Source organism: Meleagris gallopavo, chromosome 16 (genome assembly GCF_905368555.1).
Source record: "Meleagris gallopavo chromosome 16, MGAL_WU_HG_1.1, whole genome shotgun sequence".
Taxonomy (NCBI): Eukaryota; Metazoa; Chordata; class Aves; order Galliformes; family Phasianidae; genus Meleagris; species Meleagris gallopavo.
Window position 1 is genome coordinate 13,101,903 of NC_139419.1, and position 14,447 is coordinate 13,116,349.

Genomic DNA, 14,447 nt, shown 5'->3' on the forward strand with positions numbered 1-14,447 from the left:
CCGTGTTGTGTTGGGCTGGAAAAGCTAGCCTCAGTTTGGTTCCTTTTGGTTTCCCCTGCCAGGGTCATGGCAGCCTGCCACCCAGCCTGGCTGCATTCTGCCCTTGGGAGCATGGTACCTTGGTCTATGTTGGCTTTGGGATGCAGAAGGAAGCCCTGTTTTACAGCCTGCGCAAGAAACAGGTACTTGTACCCTCCCTGTGCACCATGCCCAGGCAGTGTGTGCTCCTCTGCTGTTGCATGGCTTTGTTGAACAAGATGGTGGGGAAGCAGTGCTCCCCATCTCCCTTGAAGGGCCTGCAACAAAAAGCAAGGGCTTGCAGATGAGCCCCTCTTTCTGCAGGGGGAGAGCTAGACCCCCTCTTGACCCAAATGACAGCTCCCACTGCAGTATCCTCTCCTGCTAACAGGGGCTGCAAGTAGTACAAGCTTTAGGTTTTGAAATGGGTTCAGCAAGCAGCTGGGCTGTGTGGCAGCTTTTCACTCAGAAACTCCAGCTCTGGCCCCAGGCCCCTGGGCAGGCTGCCAGTCACTGATGCTGCTTCTGGAGGGGAAGGTGTTTGCTTTTGGGAGCGCTAACAGTCTCTAAATTGTCATATCACCTCTTGATGGGGGGTGCCTTTAGCAGGTTTTTGAGCCTGGAGAGAGGTGGTGCATCTGTTTCAGCCTCCCCATGGAGGAGGAGCCCTTTACGCTCCTGAAGGTGTCACTTAGGCAGCTGTTTTGCTGCCTGCTCAGTTCTGAGATGTTGCTGTGCTTCTCTTGCTGGAGCACAGGTCGTTGAGAAGATCTCCTTGCCATACTTTGCCACGTCCCTGAGCCTGTCTCCTGCAGCACGCTTCATGGCTGTCGGCTTCAGCGGTGAGTACCAGCCAGTGCTGTGGGCTCTGCTTGTCCCCCAGGTGTGTCGTCCCAGGAACAAAAGCCCTGGGAGTGAAGTCCCTGCCCTGCTCCAGGGCAGGGTAGTTTGTCAGGCAGGGAAAAATCATAGAAGCAGTAAGGTTGGAAAAGAACACTCAGATCATCTACTCCAACTGCTGACATCCCACTGCCCCCATCCCTCAGTGCCACATCCACAGGGTTCTGGAACACCTCCATCACTGAGCAGCAGTGCCACTGCAGCATTGCTCTTTCTGAGCAGAAATGTTTCCTAACATTCAGAATGGCCTGGGTTGGAAGGGACCTCAGGTATGACGAATCTCCAAGCCTCCCTGCCACAGGCAGGACCACCAACCTCCACATTTAATACCAGCCCAGGCTGCCCAGGGCCCCATCCAACCTGGCCTTGAGCACCTCCAGGGATGGACGGGGATCCACAGCCTCTCTGGGCAGCTGTTCCAGCACCTCACCACTCTCTATAAAGAACTTCACCCTGATATCCAACTTCAATCTTCCCTCCCTCAACTTCAAACCATTTCCCCTTGTCCTGCAGTTATCAATGCTTTCAAAGAGTTGATTCCCCTCCTGTTTGTAGGCTCCCTTCAGCTATTGAACAGCTGCAATGAGGTCACCCCACAGCTTCTCTTCTCCAGGCTGAACAAGCCCAGCTCCCTCAGCCTGTCTTTGTAGTGGAGGTGCTGCAGCCCCCTGTTCATCTTTGTGGCTCTTCTGGACCCTCTCCAACAGCTCCCTGTCTTTCTTGTCCTGGTGGCTCCAGACCTGGACACAGCACTGCAGATGGGGCCTCACAAGAGCAGAGCAGAGGGGGACGATCACCTCCCTGTCCCTGCTGGCCACCCCTCTGCGGATGGAGCCCAGGATCCCCTTTGCTTTCCGAGCTGCAATCACACACTGCTGGCTCGTGTTCAGTTTTTCAATCAGCCAAGACGCCCAGGTCCTTCTCTGCAGGGGGCTGCTGGGTTCCTTTCAGGAGCTGTGGAGGAGCAGTAACGTCTCTCCTGCGCCTTCTCCAGATGAACCACCCCGCTCCCTCAGCCTCTGACCCCAGCGTGTCTCCCCACAGAGCGGCTCCTCCGGCTGCAGCGCTGCCCTGCCGGCCTCCCCCAGGACTACGCCGCTCACGACGACGCCGTCCACCTGTGTCGCTTCGCTCCCGCCGGCCGCCGCTTGCTGACGGCCTCGCACAGCGCTGTTCTCGTCTGGGAGCTGCTGGGCGCCTGAGACTGGGCGGCCTCGCTCCGGGCCGGGCTGCGGCTCCACGCCAGGCCCCGGCCCTTGCGGCGGGTCGTGGGACGCTCCGAGACTGCTGTGGTGTTTATTTATGGCACGATTTGCTGCTTTTTTTTTTTTTTTTTTTTTTGCTAATAAAACATGACGAAACGCTAGGGTAATACCTCCGACCGAAAGGAGGCGCTGTGCTGACCGCGCCGCTCTCTCTCCCGCTACTCGCTGATTGCCACCGGAAGCGGCGCTGGCGGCGGCGGCCCCTGGAGCGGCGGCGGTGCCGCCATGAAGCGGGACGTGCGGATCCTGCTGCTGGGGGAGGGTAAGGGCGGCCAGCGGGGCCGAGGGGCAGGAGCGGCTGGGCCGGGCCGGGCTGCGCCGCCCGAGGCTTTGGCTCCCGGTGCTGCGGTCCCCGCGGTGCTGAGGCCGGTGTCAGCGGTTTCTCGCCGCGGTGCGGGCCTCCGCTGGGCCCTGCGGCGTCGGGCCGGGAATGGCCGCTGAGGCCGGGTGTGCGCGGCTCCGTGCAGCGCCAACGTTTCCCCTTTCTTTCCTAGCCCAGGTGGGGAAGACGTCCCTGATCATGGCTCTGGTGGGAGAGGAGTTCCCCGAGGAGGTGAGCGCGGAGCTGCAGGGCGGCGCTGGCACCGCTGTGTCCGGCTGCAGCCCCAGGCGTTTGGAGGCGGAGCGGTGCTTTCTCTGTGCCCTCATCCATGCGGCGTCTCGGTTTGGGGCCTCCTTCCCTGCTGCTCCCTCGGGGGCTTTGCAGCCTCATTCAGTACTGCAGCAGAGCCCATGGAAGGGGCCGGGCCACGCCTGCCTTCCTGCATGGCTGGAGCAGGGCCTGGCACTCTGAGCAGGGCTGGCACTGTGGCCTCCAGCCTGCCTACACGTGCCCTCTAGCTGTGTGGCTTGCCGTCCCATGACAGCTTGGATGCAGAAGGGGCATTGCACTGCTTCACCAGCAGTCTGCCCGCAGGCAGATAGTGCTCATTGGGAAGCATAAGCTTGCAGGGGAACAACTGGTTTCCAGCACCTTTCTGTGTTTCACTGCAAAGCCCAGGCAATCAGCTTAGCCTGTCTCCAGCTGCCAGGAGGTCAGGCTGGAGCTAGGGGAGCACTTGAGGGCTTAGTGTGGGGGTGGCAGCTCTGATTTTTTTTTTTTTAAATGCTGCTTTCATGACGGGACACAGGACTGTGTCTCCAGGCAGTGCTCAGGGCTGGGAGGCTGTCAGGTTTCATTGTGTGTGGAGCAGGCAATAGCACATATCAGCCTGCTGCAGCTCCCAGCAGGCAGAGAAGCAATCTGCAGGCAGGAGTCATCCTTCCTGGGCAGCAGCTATATTGAGATCTGAGTGCCCCATCTCCCATCCTCACCATTGCTTGGTCTGACTGGCTGCTTCATGCAGCAGAACACAGTGCCTGCTTTGTAGGTGCCACCTCGTGCAGAAGAGATCACTATCCCAGCTGATGTCACACCTGAGAAGGTCCCCACTCACATTGTGGACTATTCAGGTGAGACTGTCTTCTTGTTCCCTGCTGGTGTCTCTTCTCCTTGCCTACCTGTAGCAAGCAGGAAGGGTGCCCCTACTGCAGCAGCCATTGACAGTGTGTGGTGACAGTTCTTCTCCCTTTCCAGAGACAGAGCAGACTGAGGATGAGCTACAAGAGGAGATTGCTAAGGTGAGCGGGGCTGGATGGGGCATTGCAGGGCAAAAGGCTGCATTGCCATAGCCCTGCAGCCTGCGTGTGACATGTGACTGCTCTCTTTTTCCATTAACCACCCAGAGATGTGCAGGCAGTTGGTTATCTGCGGATTAACACTAGCAGTTTGTTTAGCACTTTGTTTAATCTGTTGTAAGCTGTTGTAGGGCTTGTCCTGGCCTTCTGGGGAGCCACCAGAAGGAGAGCAGTGGGGGGCAACTCCCTGCTGACCGGTAGGTAGAGGAGGCTGCTGAGCAGCACATGGTGTGTTTCCAGCCCTGGGATGTTCCTAGGAGGTGGAGGGGAGCAGCAGTTGTTGATGAGACCCTCTGCTCCCTGGTTGAGGTCCCTGTGGCTGTCTGATAAAGCAGTGACACAGAGGTGGTGTTTTGGGAGATGGAGCCCTGGGACATACTGGTCAGGGAGGAGGAAAAATCCATCCAACCAGCCCTGCTGCTCTCCCTCACTTTGGGATTAACTTTGGCTCCTTCAAGAGAAGGACCTCTTGATAGTATGTAACAAAGCCCTCTGCCCCCTGTGCATCTCACAGCAAAACTTTTCCATTGTTCCACCTTGGCATCTAACAGCTGAGGAGGTGGGCCAGGGGCATGGGGCTCCTGCTCCCTCTGCCCAGACAGGAGGAATGTCCTGAGATGCTTAAAACGGCTCCAGAAAATCCTGCCTAAACCCTTGTGCATCCCTGGATTAGCACTAAACTCTCCCCTGAAAGGGCCAGTGATCCCTTCTGTCTGCTTGAAACAAAGCGTTAGTGTCAGTGCTGTCTGTGCAGGGCTGGGAAGAGGAGGTCAGCAGCTGCCAAACCACCGTGTCTGTGGAAATGGGGAGTTGAGGTGTCAAGTGCGGGGAGGGGAAGGAGTGGTTCCCATGCACAGCCAAATGGAGAAGGGGATCCTGGCCGCCTGGCACAGGGTTGGCACCCCAAGAGCATCACTTGGGAGAGCATGGCACGGTGGTGGGTGTGCTGGTGGCTGTGGGATGGGGCCTGAAGTGGAGAAGTGAGGCTGTGTTCCCGGCATCCCACTGCAGAGCTGGGGTTTGGCAGCAGTGAGGCATTGTGGTCAAAGGGCTCCTCTGCCTTTGCCCGGCTCTTAGGCTTGGGCTGAGCAGCTCTGTGTGCTGCCACCACCCTGCCTGGCTTGGAATGGCTGTTGTGTGGCTGGCATCGCCACACGTGTGCCCTTCCCTCTTCTATGGAGGCCTTACATGCAGGGAGGAGCAGGGCTGGGAGCTGCCATGTGCTTCCTGCCAATCTGGGGAAGAAAAACATCCGTGCTGTGCCAAGAGCTGAGAAGGGAGATTCTGCATGCTGGCACAAAACAGCTGAGGTTCTAGTTGATGTTGTCCAGTTCCCGACGAGCCTGCAGGCAGCATGTGTGTTGTGTTTTTGTGTGTACTGCTCATGCATTCTAAACCACAGCTGCTGGGTTTTAGTGCATGCGCAGTGACAGCATTTGGGGCTGGAGCTGCCTGAGCTTGGAAGGCTTCCCCTGCCGTTATGGGAGCACCAGGACTTTTGCTCACCCCCTTTCTGCTTCTCTCTTGCAGGCCAATGTGGTCTGTGTGGTGTATGATGTCACCAAGGAAGCCACGATTGAGAAGGTAACGTGTCCCCTTTGGGAGCCTTGAAATGCCCCCAGCCCTCCAGAGGTTTTGGGGTTTGGGACTCCTGCAAGCAGAGACAGGCTGAGCACAGCCTGGGCGTGCTCCCACGCTGGCAATTGTCCGTCTGTGCTGGAGGCAACAGGCCTGTCACATCTTTCTGCTGGCATACAGCATCCCTGGGTATGCTCTGCCTGCTGGTGCGGGGGAATGCTGGGGAGCAGATGGCTGCAGGGCCCTGCTGACAGCCACGTTGTGTGCATTGGGAGCTGCCTCTCCCTCCCCAGTCTGCTCACACAGGTCTTTCTCTGTGCTTGCCTTGCAGATTCGCACAAAATGGATCCCCATGGTGAACGGGGGAGCTGAAAAGGGTGCCAGGTACTGCGGGCAGAATTGGGAGGTTGTAGGGCCCTCGCTGCCTTTGTTGCCTGTGGAGGTTGCTCAGATTGAGCCAGCTGTGCAACCGGTGACTAGACCATTACAGCAGAAGAATGTGGGGGCTTTTCTCCCTTGTGGGTCTAGCTGAGTCAGAGGGTCACAGGAGAAGGTTTCTCCCCTCCCCCCACCTTAGGGTCTCAGTGGCAAGACAAGAAGAAGGAGGCTGCTAAGGGAGGATGGCAGCACAGAAGCTGCATGTGGGTCGCTTAGGCAGAAGGCTGCTGTGTTGGATTAAAAGCTCCTGAACATATTGCTGCTGGGTGAAAGCGTAAGCAGGATCAGGCAGTCTGTTTCTCCAGATGGATGCTCCCAGCTGTAGGAAGCAGGAAAGCTGTTTAGGACCTTGCAGAGGAAGGCAGGGAGGCTCCCTGGGCAGCTGTGCAGCAACATGCAGCTGGAGCCCAGCTGAGGCTGGCAGAGGGCTGGCCCCACTCGTGCTCTCTGACTCACCATCTTTCTCCCCCAGGATCCCCATTATTTTAGTTGGAAACAAGTCTGACCTGCAGATGGGGAGCTCCATGGAAGTCATCCTGCCCATCATGAACCAGTTCTCGGAGATTGAGACCTGTGTGGAGGTGAGGGACCTGAGTGTTTATGAAAAACCTCTGTGAGGAGTAGGAGCTGATGTGGGCCAGGGGAGCCTTCATGTTTTTGGGGATCTGCCCTACTAGTGTTGCCCTGCAGAATGACCTCAGTCTGAGCCTCAAGGACCTGTGCTTTATGCTTTCTGTGCTTTGCTTTCCACGCAAAGAGGGGGTTTTAGTGTCTACTCTGTCTAGCTGTAATTAGTGTTAGAACTGCACGCAGCCCATGTTGGCTCTGAGGCTGTGGAGTGGGTGCAGTAGAGCCTGAGTATGTGCAGGAGGATTCCATTTTGTTTTCTTCCTGATGCTGGACAGAGATTGCTCTGTGCTTTTGTGCATTACTTCGTGGCTCATAGAGCTCCAGTCAGTCTCCTTCCCCCCACTGTCACAAGCCCGTTGCCCATTCATAGCATTGTGTCTTCCTTTGAATCCACAGTGCTCTGCCAAGAACCTCAAGAACATCTCTGAGCTCTTTTACTATGCCCAGAAAGCTGTGCTGCATCCCACTGCACCCCTCTATGACCCGGAAGAGAAGCAGGTAGGAATCTGCTCACAGCTCCTGGAGGAGTCTCTGCCCATCACACCTGTGGGGTCATGGAGTTCCAGACTGGTGCTGTGCCTTTTACCCCTGGGAAGGATGTGGAGAATTTGTGCCAAAGTAGCAAGAAGGGGAAAGCAGTACCCCTGGGGGGAGCCAACAGAGGGGGAAGAAGCTCTCCCTGCTAAGTGCAGCCAGATGAGAGTACACTGACCAGAGATATCTGCAGGAGCCCTCATGCTCCAGACTGTGTGGTGGGAAGAGTCCAAGGGAAACCTTCCCTGTGGGCTGTCATGCTTCTGACCTTCAGCTTGGTGGTGGCCTACCTGAACCGCGCTCCCATTGCAGGAAGGGCTTTGGGGTTTGGGAGACAGAAGAAAGAGCCACACCGAATGCAGTGCCCTGGTTTTGTTAATATGGTTGGTCCCTTGCAGCTGAGACCTGCGTGTTCACGAGCGCTGACCCGGATTTTCAACCTCTCAGACCAAGATAATAACCAGATCCTCAGTGATGATGAACTCAACTATTTTCAGGTAGGGTTGGTTTTGGAGCTGCAGTATCTCCTGGTCCTTCTTGGATGCTGGTGATATAGAGGGTTCTGCTGTCCATGTGCTGGCCCACAATGACCTTCTTTCTCTTGGGAGGTAGAAGTCCTGCTTTGGAAACCCGCTGGCTCCTCAGGCCTTGGAGGATGTGAAGATGGTTGTGTGGAAGAACACCACAGACGGAGTGCAGGACAACGGCCTGACGTTAAATGGTAACAGCACAGGGACTGTCTGCTCCTTCACTGCAAGGAGTGGATGGATCCACCTCCTTCAGCATGTTGCAAAGGGGCCCCATCACCAGGCTGAGCCTCCTGGATCTCGATCCAGGCCTAATTAGTCTCTCTTGTCAAAGCAAACTTGTGCCTGCTATGGCTATGTAAAGCTTTGTGTCCAAGCATGGTTTTTCCAGTGAATGCATACTCCTGAGATGGGGATCTCTGAGGCTGAATCCCAGTCTGGCCCCTGTTGTCTGAGCTGCTTGATCTCTCCCCTACAGGCTTCCTCTTCCTCAACACGCTCTTCATCCAGAGGGGCCGACATGAGACCACATGGACCATCCTTCGCCGCTTCGGCTATGACGACGAGCTGGAGCTGACAGATGATTATCTGTACCCACAGTACGTATCCTGGCATGGAGTGGGGCTGCAGGGTGTGACAACCCCGTGGTGTACAACTCGATACCCTGACATCTGCTGCATTGCTCAGCTGAGGTTGAATCTGCACCCTGAGCTTACAGTCATGTTCATGCTCCTCATCTTTCCCTATGGTCATGAGCTTGGCAATAATGTGAAGGCCTTGAAGTTGTTAACTGTGCTGTTAGCTGTGGTGTAGGTGGGCAAAGAACAGAGCGATGAAGGCTTGTCCCTGACTTGCCTTGACATTAACAAGGAACTTTTGAAGGCTGTTCTGTCTCTGCCTGAGCTGAGCTGTCAGGAGCCGTGAGCAGTCAGCATAGCCTTCCTGGCTGATTCTGTAGCTGCTGTCTCTTCTCTGCTCCCTGCCACCCTGGAGGTGGTGGTCTGGCAGTAATGAAAGGCTTTGGCTGTGAGCTGCCTCATCTTCTCCCCAGAGAGCAGGCAATGGGGGAAGACAGCAGGGCCTGTGCTGATGGAAAGCACTGCATCTAGAGCTTTGCCCTTCTGCAGCCCTGACTGTGAGGCTAAGCAAAGGCCTCATGAGATCCCGATCTGGGAGGTGGTGCAGATGTACCGAGGGGAGCCTGCTCCACACACTCAGCACCTTCTCCCTAAAGCCAGGGAACAGCCAGGCCTAGGGACAGCTGCTGGCCATGGGCAGGGAGGGACTGTGGAGCCGTGTGCTCTGGCTGAGATGCGGCTTTGCAGAGGACCCGCTGACACACTGCCCTTCGTTCAGGGAGCAAGGAGGTGCTGGAGCTGCTCACTTGGGTCTCTCCTGGCAGGTTCCGCCTGCCTCCTGGCTGCTCCACGGAGCTCAACCACCTGGGCTACCAGTTCCTGCAGCGGCTCTTCGAGAAGCATGACAAGGTGTGCAGTGCGCCGTGTAGCTTCTTGCTGAGGCTTTGGTGGTCGCAGTGAGCTGCAGGTACCTGACTGTAGCTGCACGTCAGGGCCATGGGACTGGGGTCACCACCCTTGTCCAAAGAGCATGTGGTAAAATGTGGGCTTTTGGGATCTGAGCTGGTGTCAGCCGTGCACTGTGAGTGTCTGTAGCACACAGGGTGATAGGGAAAGTGATCAGAGCTGCTGGCCTGCAGCCACAAACCGAGCAGAAGTGTCCACACAGCTGGCAGCCCCGTGGAAGGGGTGCTGGGTTGCAGAGAGGGAATGAAAGCAACTAATTGGTGCCATACTCTGGCTCTTTGGAGAGTGAGGGAAGGGCGTGTCTTGAATCTGCATGCATCTGATCTAATTATTTACATGTTGGTATGCGTCTGGGGTACGGCGGCTCCATGGGAGCTGCAGCACTGAGTCAGAACATGTCTCTGTGTGCCCGGATGCCAGCAGATCCTCTGTGGTGTGGCCCTGTGGCATGCTACCCTGAAGCTGCTGTGTTGGCGTGTGGTTTTCTGGAGGGCTCTGTGACTGCTTGCAGACCTCAGGCTGGTTTCCCTGCAGCACAGGACTGCAGCGTGGCAGGACCAGCAGCTCAGGGCTGCAGGGTACATGTGAACAGGTCCTTCCCAGTGGCGGGGCTGGTGGTGGCTCCAGTTTTAGTCACAGAACAGAATCCCCTCTGGCAGTGCCTGTTAGTTGTACAGTGATGAGTGTCCCTGGGGTTCAGGCTCTTTGTGCAGTCACGCAGCTCTGGCCTTGCTTGCAACTGATGTCTGCTATTGAAAGGATCCCTGTGTCATTCTGCAGCAGGAAATGAGTTGGCTTCAGTGTGCCAGAACCCCTAGAGAGCGGTCCCTGACAGCACTTGACGTGGCTGTAGAGAGCTGCCGTGTGCATGTAGCCGTGTGTCCTGTCTCAGCTGCTGACTCCCACTTGTTTTGGCAGGACCAGGATGGTGCCCTCTCTCCTGCAGAGCTGCAGAACTTCTTCAGTGTCTTCCCCTGCATGCCCTGGGGCCCTGAGCTCTACAACACGGTATGCACCACTGATAAAGGCCTGCTTTCCCTGCATGGATTTCTCTGCCAGTGGACGTAAGCTCAGTCCCTCTCCCACGTTGTTAGTCCCATCACGTAGTGCTTGCTGACCTTGTCAGCGTCCCCCTGACCAGCTTCCCAATGCTCTCTGTCTCTCCAGCCTCGTGGCCTACCTGGATGTGCAGCACTGCCTGGAGTGCCTCGGCTACCTGGGCTACCCCATCCTCTCGGAGCAGGACTCCCAGACTCAGGCCCTCACAGGTACAGCAGCGCCCTCACCTCCTGGCAGCTTGGTGTCCTCCTGGCACTCACCCGCCCTTACTTTTGCCAGTGACCCGGGAGAAGAGGATTGACCTGGAGAAAGGCCAGACCCAGAGAAACGTCTTCCTATGCAAGGTGCTGGGAGCCAGGGGCGCAGGCAAGTCTGCCTTCCTGCAGGCCTTCCTCGGCAGGAGCCTCGCGGTGAGTGGCTGCTCCCCTCTCTGGTGGAGCAGGAGGCAGAGCGTGAGGCTGCTGAGCAATCTGCTGTGTGCCAGCACCTTCCTGCCCTGGCCAGACCCAGCGTCCCAGCGCAGGGCTTTGTACCACCCCTCTACGCCGTGGCTCTTGCCCCTTTATTTTGCGTAAGGCTGTGGGTCCCCTCCCTCTGCTTGTCCCAAGAATTCTGAGAGGCTGTTTCTTTCCTGATCTGACCAAGGTGATGCTGATTTTTCCCTGCTCGTTGCTAACGGCCCTTGTCTCGTGGCAGACTCTGGCTGGCTTTCAAGGGCAGTGGCTGTTAGACCGCAGGGATCAGAGCAGCGTGAAGTGTTCTCCCTCCCCTAAGCACTCTCCCTGCTGTCTGAGACAGTGTTTTCATCCATGGCAGGCCCAGAGGGAGAACCCAGGAGAGCCATCTCTCTACACGATCAATACTGTGCAGGTCAACGGCCAGGAAAAGTACCTTATAGTAAGTGTGAGAGAGGGGGGCACTGCTGCTACGTCTGCGTGGCCACAGCAGCAGGCAGCAGGGCTGGGCTGTGTCCACCCATATTGCACCATCGCAGCACCCCTGTGCTGTGCTGTGCCTGTGGCTGTGTTACACTGCATCATCTGTGTGTTGATGTGAGACTCAGCTCCATCTCCTCACGGCAGTGCTGTGCCCCCTGTCCCTTCCTTTCCTGCTCCAGCTGCACGAGGTCAGTGCTGAGATGCAGTTCACAAAGGCGTCGGACGCAGCCTGCGACGTTGCCTGCTTGATCTATGACTTGAGTGACCCCAAATCCTTCAATTACTGTGCCAGTATTTATAAGGTGAGTGCAGGCACCCTGGGGGCATAGCCTTTGAGTGGCAGGCCTGCATTTCCCAGGAGGGTGCAGGAGCAGCCTTCCCCTGCCCTGCAGCTAGAACCCACGCCTCCAGGAAGCGCTGGTGCTACCCAGCCCTCCTTCCTTGGTCCCTTCTTGGCTGGGGAAACCTTGTGATTCCCTCCCTGGAGATCCATAGGACAGTGGTCAGTTGTTCACCCCTCGTCTTCTTCCTCTGCCTGCAGCAACACTACATGGACAGCCAGATCCCCTGCGTTTTTGTGGCCTCCAAGACAGACCTGCCAGAAGCAAGCCAGCAGCCCGGGCTGTCCCCAGCTGAGTTCTGCTACAAGCACTGCCTCCCACCACCATTCCTCTTCTCCTGCCACAGCCAGGGCCCGCCCAGCACTGCTGTCTACACCAAGCTGGCCACTGCTGCCACATTCCCGTTAGTATCCGTGGCACGGAGGGGGCTGTTGGCTGGGAGCTGAGGGCAGGAAGCTGCAGCTTCCCCACCCTGCATTCCCCGTGGTTTCTCCCAAGCTCTCGATATCATCTGCTTATGTGATTAATGGGAACAAAAGGGCCGCTTTTTTCCCTGATATGAGAGGGCGAAGGGACTCAACTGTCTTCTGCCTCATGCAGCCCTCTGGCAGATTTATTGGATAAGCTCTGATGGCAGGATCTTTGTTTTTTGAAGGCTGAGATAAAAAAGTGCTGAAAGGTGAGTAGTCAGCCTAGTGTGCCAGCACCTGCAGGGAGGAGGAGGTGGCTGTTTTCTCCTGATCAGTAGCAGTAAAGAGATCAGAAGAGCAGGACCTCAGGTTGCTTTGGGAAGGAGCTGCTCCTGAAGGGGGCTGGGCAGCACGTTTGGGGCTCTGCCCTTTCTAGGAGAGCATGTGGGTGCGTTGGAGGACAGGATGGGATTACCAGTGAGTGGTTTTCCCTTTAGCTTTTTCAATAAACAACTTTATTTTTAGAGCCAACGCTCTTTTTTTTTTTTTTTTTCCTCTGCAGTATTAAAATTTAAATATTCTTTATATATCTTAGGGTATTTGGTATAAATAAATAACAACGTAATGGAGGGCCGGGGATTGGCTGTTCTCCTCCCGATTTAGTGGAGAATGAATAATGGATACGTCTTTTCTCCTCGTAGAGGAGCACAGCGATGCAGGACAGCACGTGTTTAGGGAGGGAATGTGTACAGTCAGAGGGCACAGGGCCCTTCCCTCACTGTCCCCAGGTCAGTACCATGGCTGCTGCTGATTTTCTCACCCCTGTGCCAGCATCACTGCGCCCACTTCTGGGGCTCTCTGCACTTGAAGCTGTGAAAGCAGCCTGACCTAGAAAGGAAGATGAGTACCTCCTTGCTCGTACTAATTATTTAGATGTTGGTGTGCTATTTCAGGGCTGTGGGAGGGTGAAGCCTGCCTTCCTTCTACCAACCATCGTTGGGTTTGATGGTGATGCCGCGTGGCGGGCGCTCGCTGTGCGGGGCCGGGAGCCTCACGGTGCTCAGTGCTGCACCAGCACCTTTGGATGGGGTTTATCCCCTGGAGCTGAGCCATGCCATCCTAAGAGCTGCCAGGCTCGTTTGGACACCTGTCTCCTTTCACATCACTCACCCATCTTTTCTCTCTTCCCTTGCAGCCACCTGAATGCTGTGGAGCTGGGAGCTGCGTCCTTCTGGCTCCGGGTGGCCCTGGGGGCTGCAGTCACTGCCCTGGTGGGGTTCACGCTGTACCGCGTGCTGGCCAAGAACAAGTGAGAGCTGTTCTCCGTCCCGTCCTTCCTGTGCCACCAGCTCCCTGTCCTGAATGATGCCCCATGAGGGCCCGCTGGTCCCTGGTGGGAAATCCTCCTCCCCCAGCCTCGATTGCAGGATCAGAGAAGCCAGAATTCCCAGCACCAGCAGGATCGATCCCTGGCACCAGCCAGCCTTGCCCCACTGGCCCCTGGGCACCTTGCCTGTGTGGCAGCTGGGGGCCTCCTCCCTGGAAGCCAAAGGGATCACTACTCCCTTCTTTTATTCTGTTAATGATTTTTTAAGTTTGTTTTTATGTTCAAACACGAGTGTTTATCTGTCCGTAGGCTAGGCCCATCCCTTCTGCATGGGGCCCTGCTAGGGCCCTCAGTTCTGCAGGGTGATGCTCCTGGAGCCGCGAGGGCCTCCAGCAGTGCCAGCACTGAGGCTGTCAGGATTTCTGCCTGCTGCAGCAGTGCTGGACAGCTTCGGCCCCATAAGGCACACTCCCATCCCAAGTCTCTGTTTCCCAATACCATCCCATCTGGATTTTGGGCCATCTGCCCTCCTCTCCTACCTGCTTGTGTGTCCCTTCCCTCTCCCCCACAGACCAGTATTCCTGGTGCCAGAGAGCACTGCATGGGCTGAGGATGCCCTTGCCTGGCAGTGCCATCATGTGGTCCTTGTCCTGCTCTTCCCTCTGTGGGTCCCTATCAGAGCAGGAGGCTCTGAGCATTGCACCTCCTGGTACAACTGGAAGCTGTTTTCCCCCCATGCCCAGCTCCAGCCAGTTGGCATTTCAGCCAGCATGAGTTTGGGGCTGCTCCTGTTCTCAGCATCCCAAAGAGTGATACCAGCCCGTGCTGGCCCTGGAGCTCCACACTCTGTTCACTCCTGCCCCAGGCTCCCAGCCCACTTCTGCTGTGCCAGGGGGAGCTCCTGGTGAAATAAGTGACACTAGCTCTTAGGCTGCACTCAGGGTAGGCTTATTTACAGGCAGCTCGGGGCAGCACCGAGGGACAGCCCGCTGCTTCTGTGTCCCTTCATCTGTTTAAACTTGTACTGTGGCCTGGAGCCAGCGAGGAGTTGGAAAGCCACCATTTGTGGGAAGCATCCTGCCATGCCCATCCCAGCAGCGGCACTGTCCCCGACACTGGCTCTGTCCAGAGCTGCTTTTGCCAGCCTGAGGTTCTCCACTGGTACCCACTCATGGGGCCGTGTCCTTGGGCTTTTCATTCCTGTTCTGTCCTGCTGCCTGCCAGCAGTGTGTCCGTGGGGCAGAGCCCTGGAGCACAGGGA

At 56.7% G+C, this 14,447-nt stretch overlaps 2 protein-coding genes across 6 annotated transcripts in view; both read left to right on the forward strand.

The window, feature by feature from the left end:
* Window positions 1-2,292, forward strand: part of WDR90 (WD repeat domain 90) — a 29,932-nt gene extending 27,640 nt beyond the window's left edge. For 2 of the 3 annotated variants that reach the window (XM_085237629.1, XM_085237630.1), the window contains exons 41-43: window positions 63-182; window positions 776-860; window positions 1,963-2,292. In XM_085237629.1, the coding sequence (XP_085093755.1) occupies window positions 63-182; window positions 776-860; window positions 1,963-2,120 (363 nt within the window). In that variant the 3' untranslated portion in view covers window positions 2,121-2,292. Of the gene's footprint in view, window positions 1-62; window positions 183-775; window positions 861-1,869; window positions 1,937-1,962 lie in introns of those variants that run through there. The other variant, XM_085237632.1, reaches the window with a different exon arrangement.
* Window positions 2,293-2,305: 13 nt separating this feature from the next.
* RHOT2 (ras homolog family member T2) lies at window positions 2,306-14,180 on the forward strand. 3 transcript variants are annotated; one of them, XR_014886822.1, is made up of 20 exons: window positions 2,306-2,445; window positions 2,678-2,736; window positions 3,554-3,635; window positions 3,760-3,803; window positions 5,391-5,444; window positions 5,770-5,822; window positions 6,349-6,457; window positions 6,903-7,004; window positions 7,439-7,537; window positions 7,653-7,761; window positions 8,046-8,166; window positions 8,970-9,054; window positions 10,030-10,175; window positions 10,279-10,379; window positions 10,450-10,580; window positions 10,987-11,067; window positions 11,288-11,410; window positions 11,650-11,852; window positions 12,648-13,168; window positions 14,145-14,180. XR_014886822.1 is itself a non-coding variant. In XM_085237642.1 (19 exons), the coding sequence occupies exons 1-19, from the start codon at window positions 2,409-2,411 to the stop codon at window positions 12,733-12,735; spliced, it is 1,827 nt and encodes a 608-aa protein (XP_085093768.1). In that variant the 5' UTR covers window positions 2,306-2,408; the 3' UTR covers window positions 12,736-13,490. The 3 variants fall into 3 exon arrangements, 2 of the variants coding, with proteins under 2 accessions (XP_085093768.1, XP_085093767.1); XM_085237642.1 differs by lacking the exon at window positions 14,145-14,180 and having other exon boundaries at window positions 12,648-13,490; XM_085237641.1 differs by lacking the exon at window positions 14,145-14,180 and having other exon boundaries at window positions 13,055-13,490.
* The last annotated feature ends 267 nt before the right edge of the window (window positions 14,181-14,447 follow it).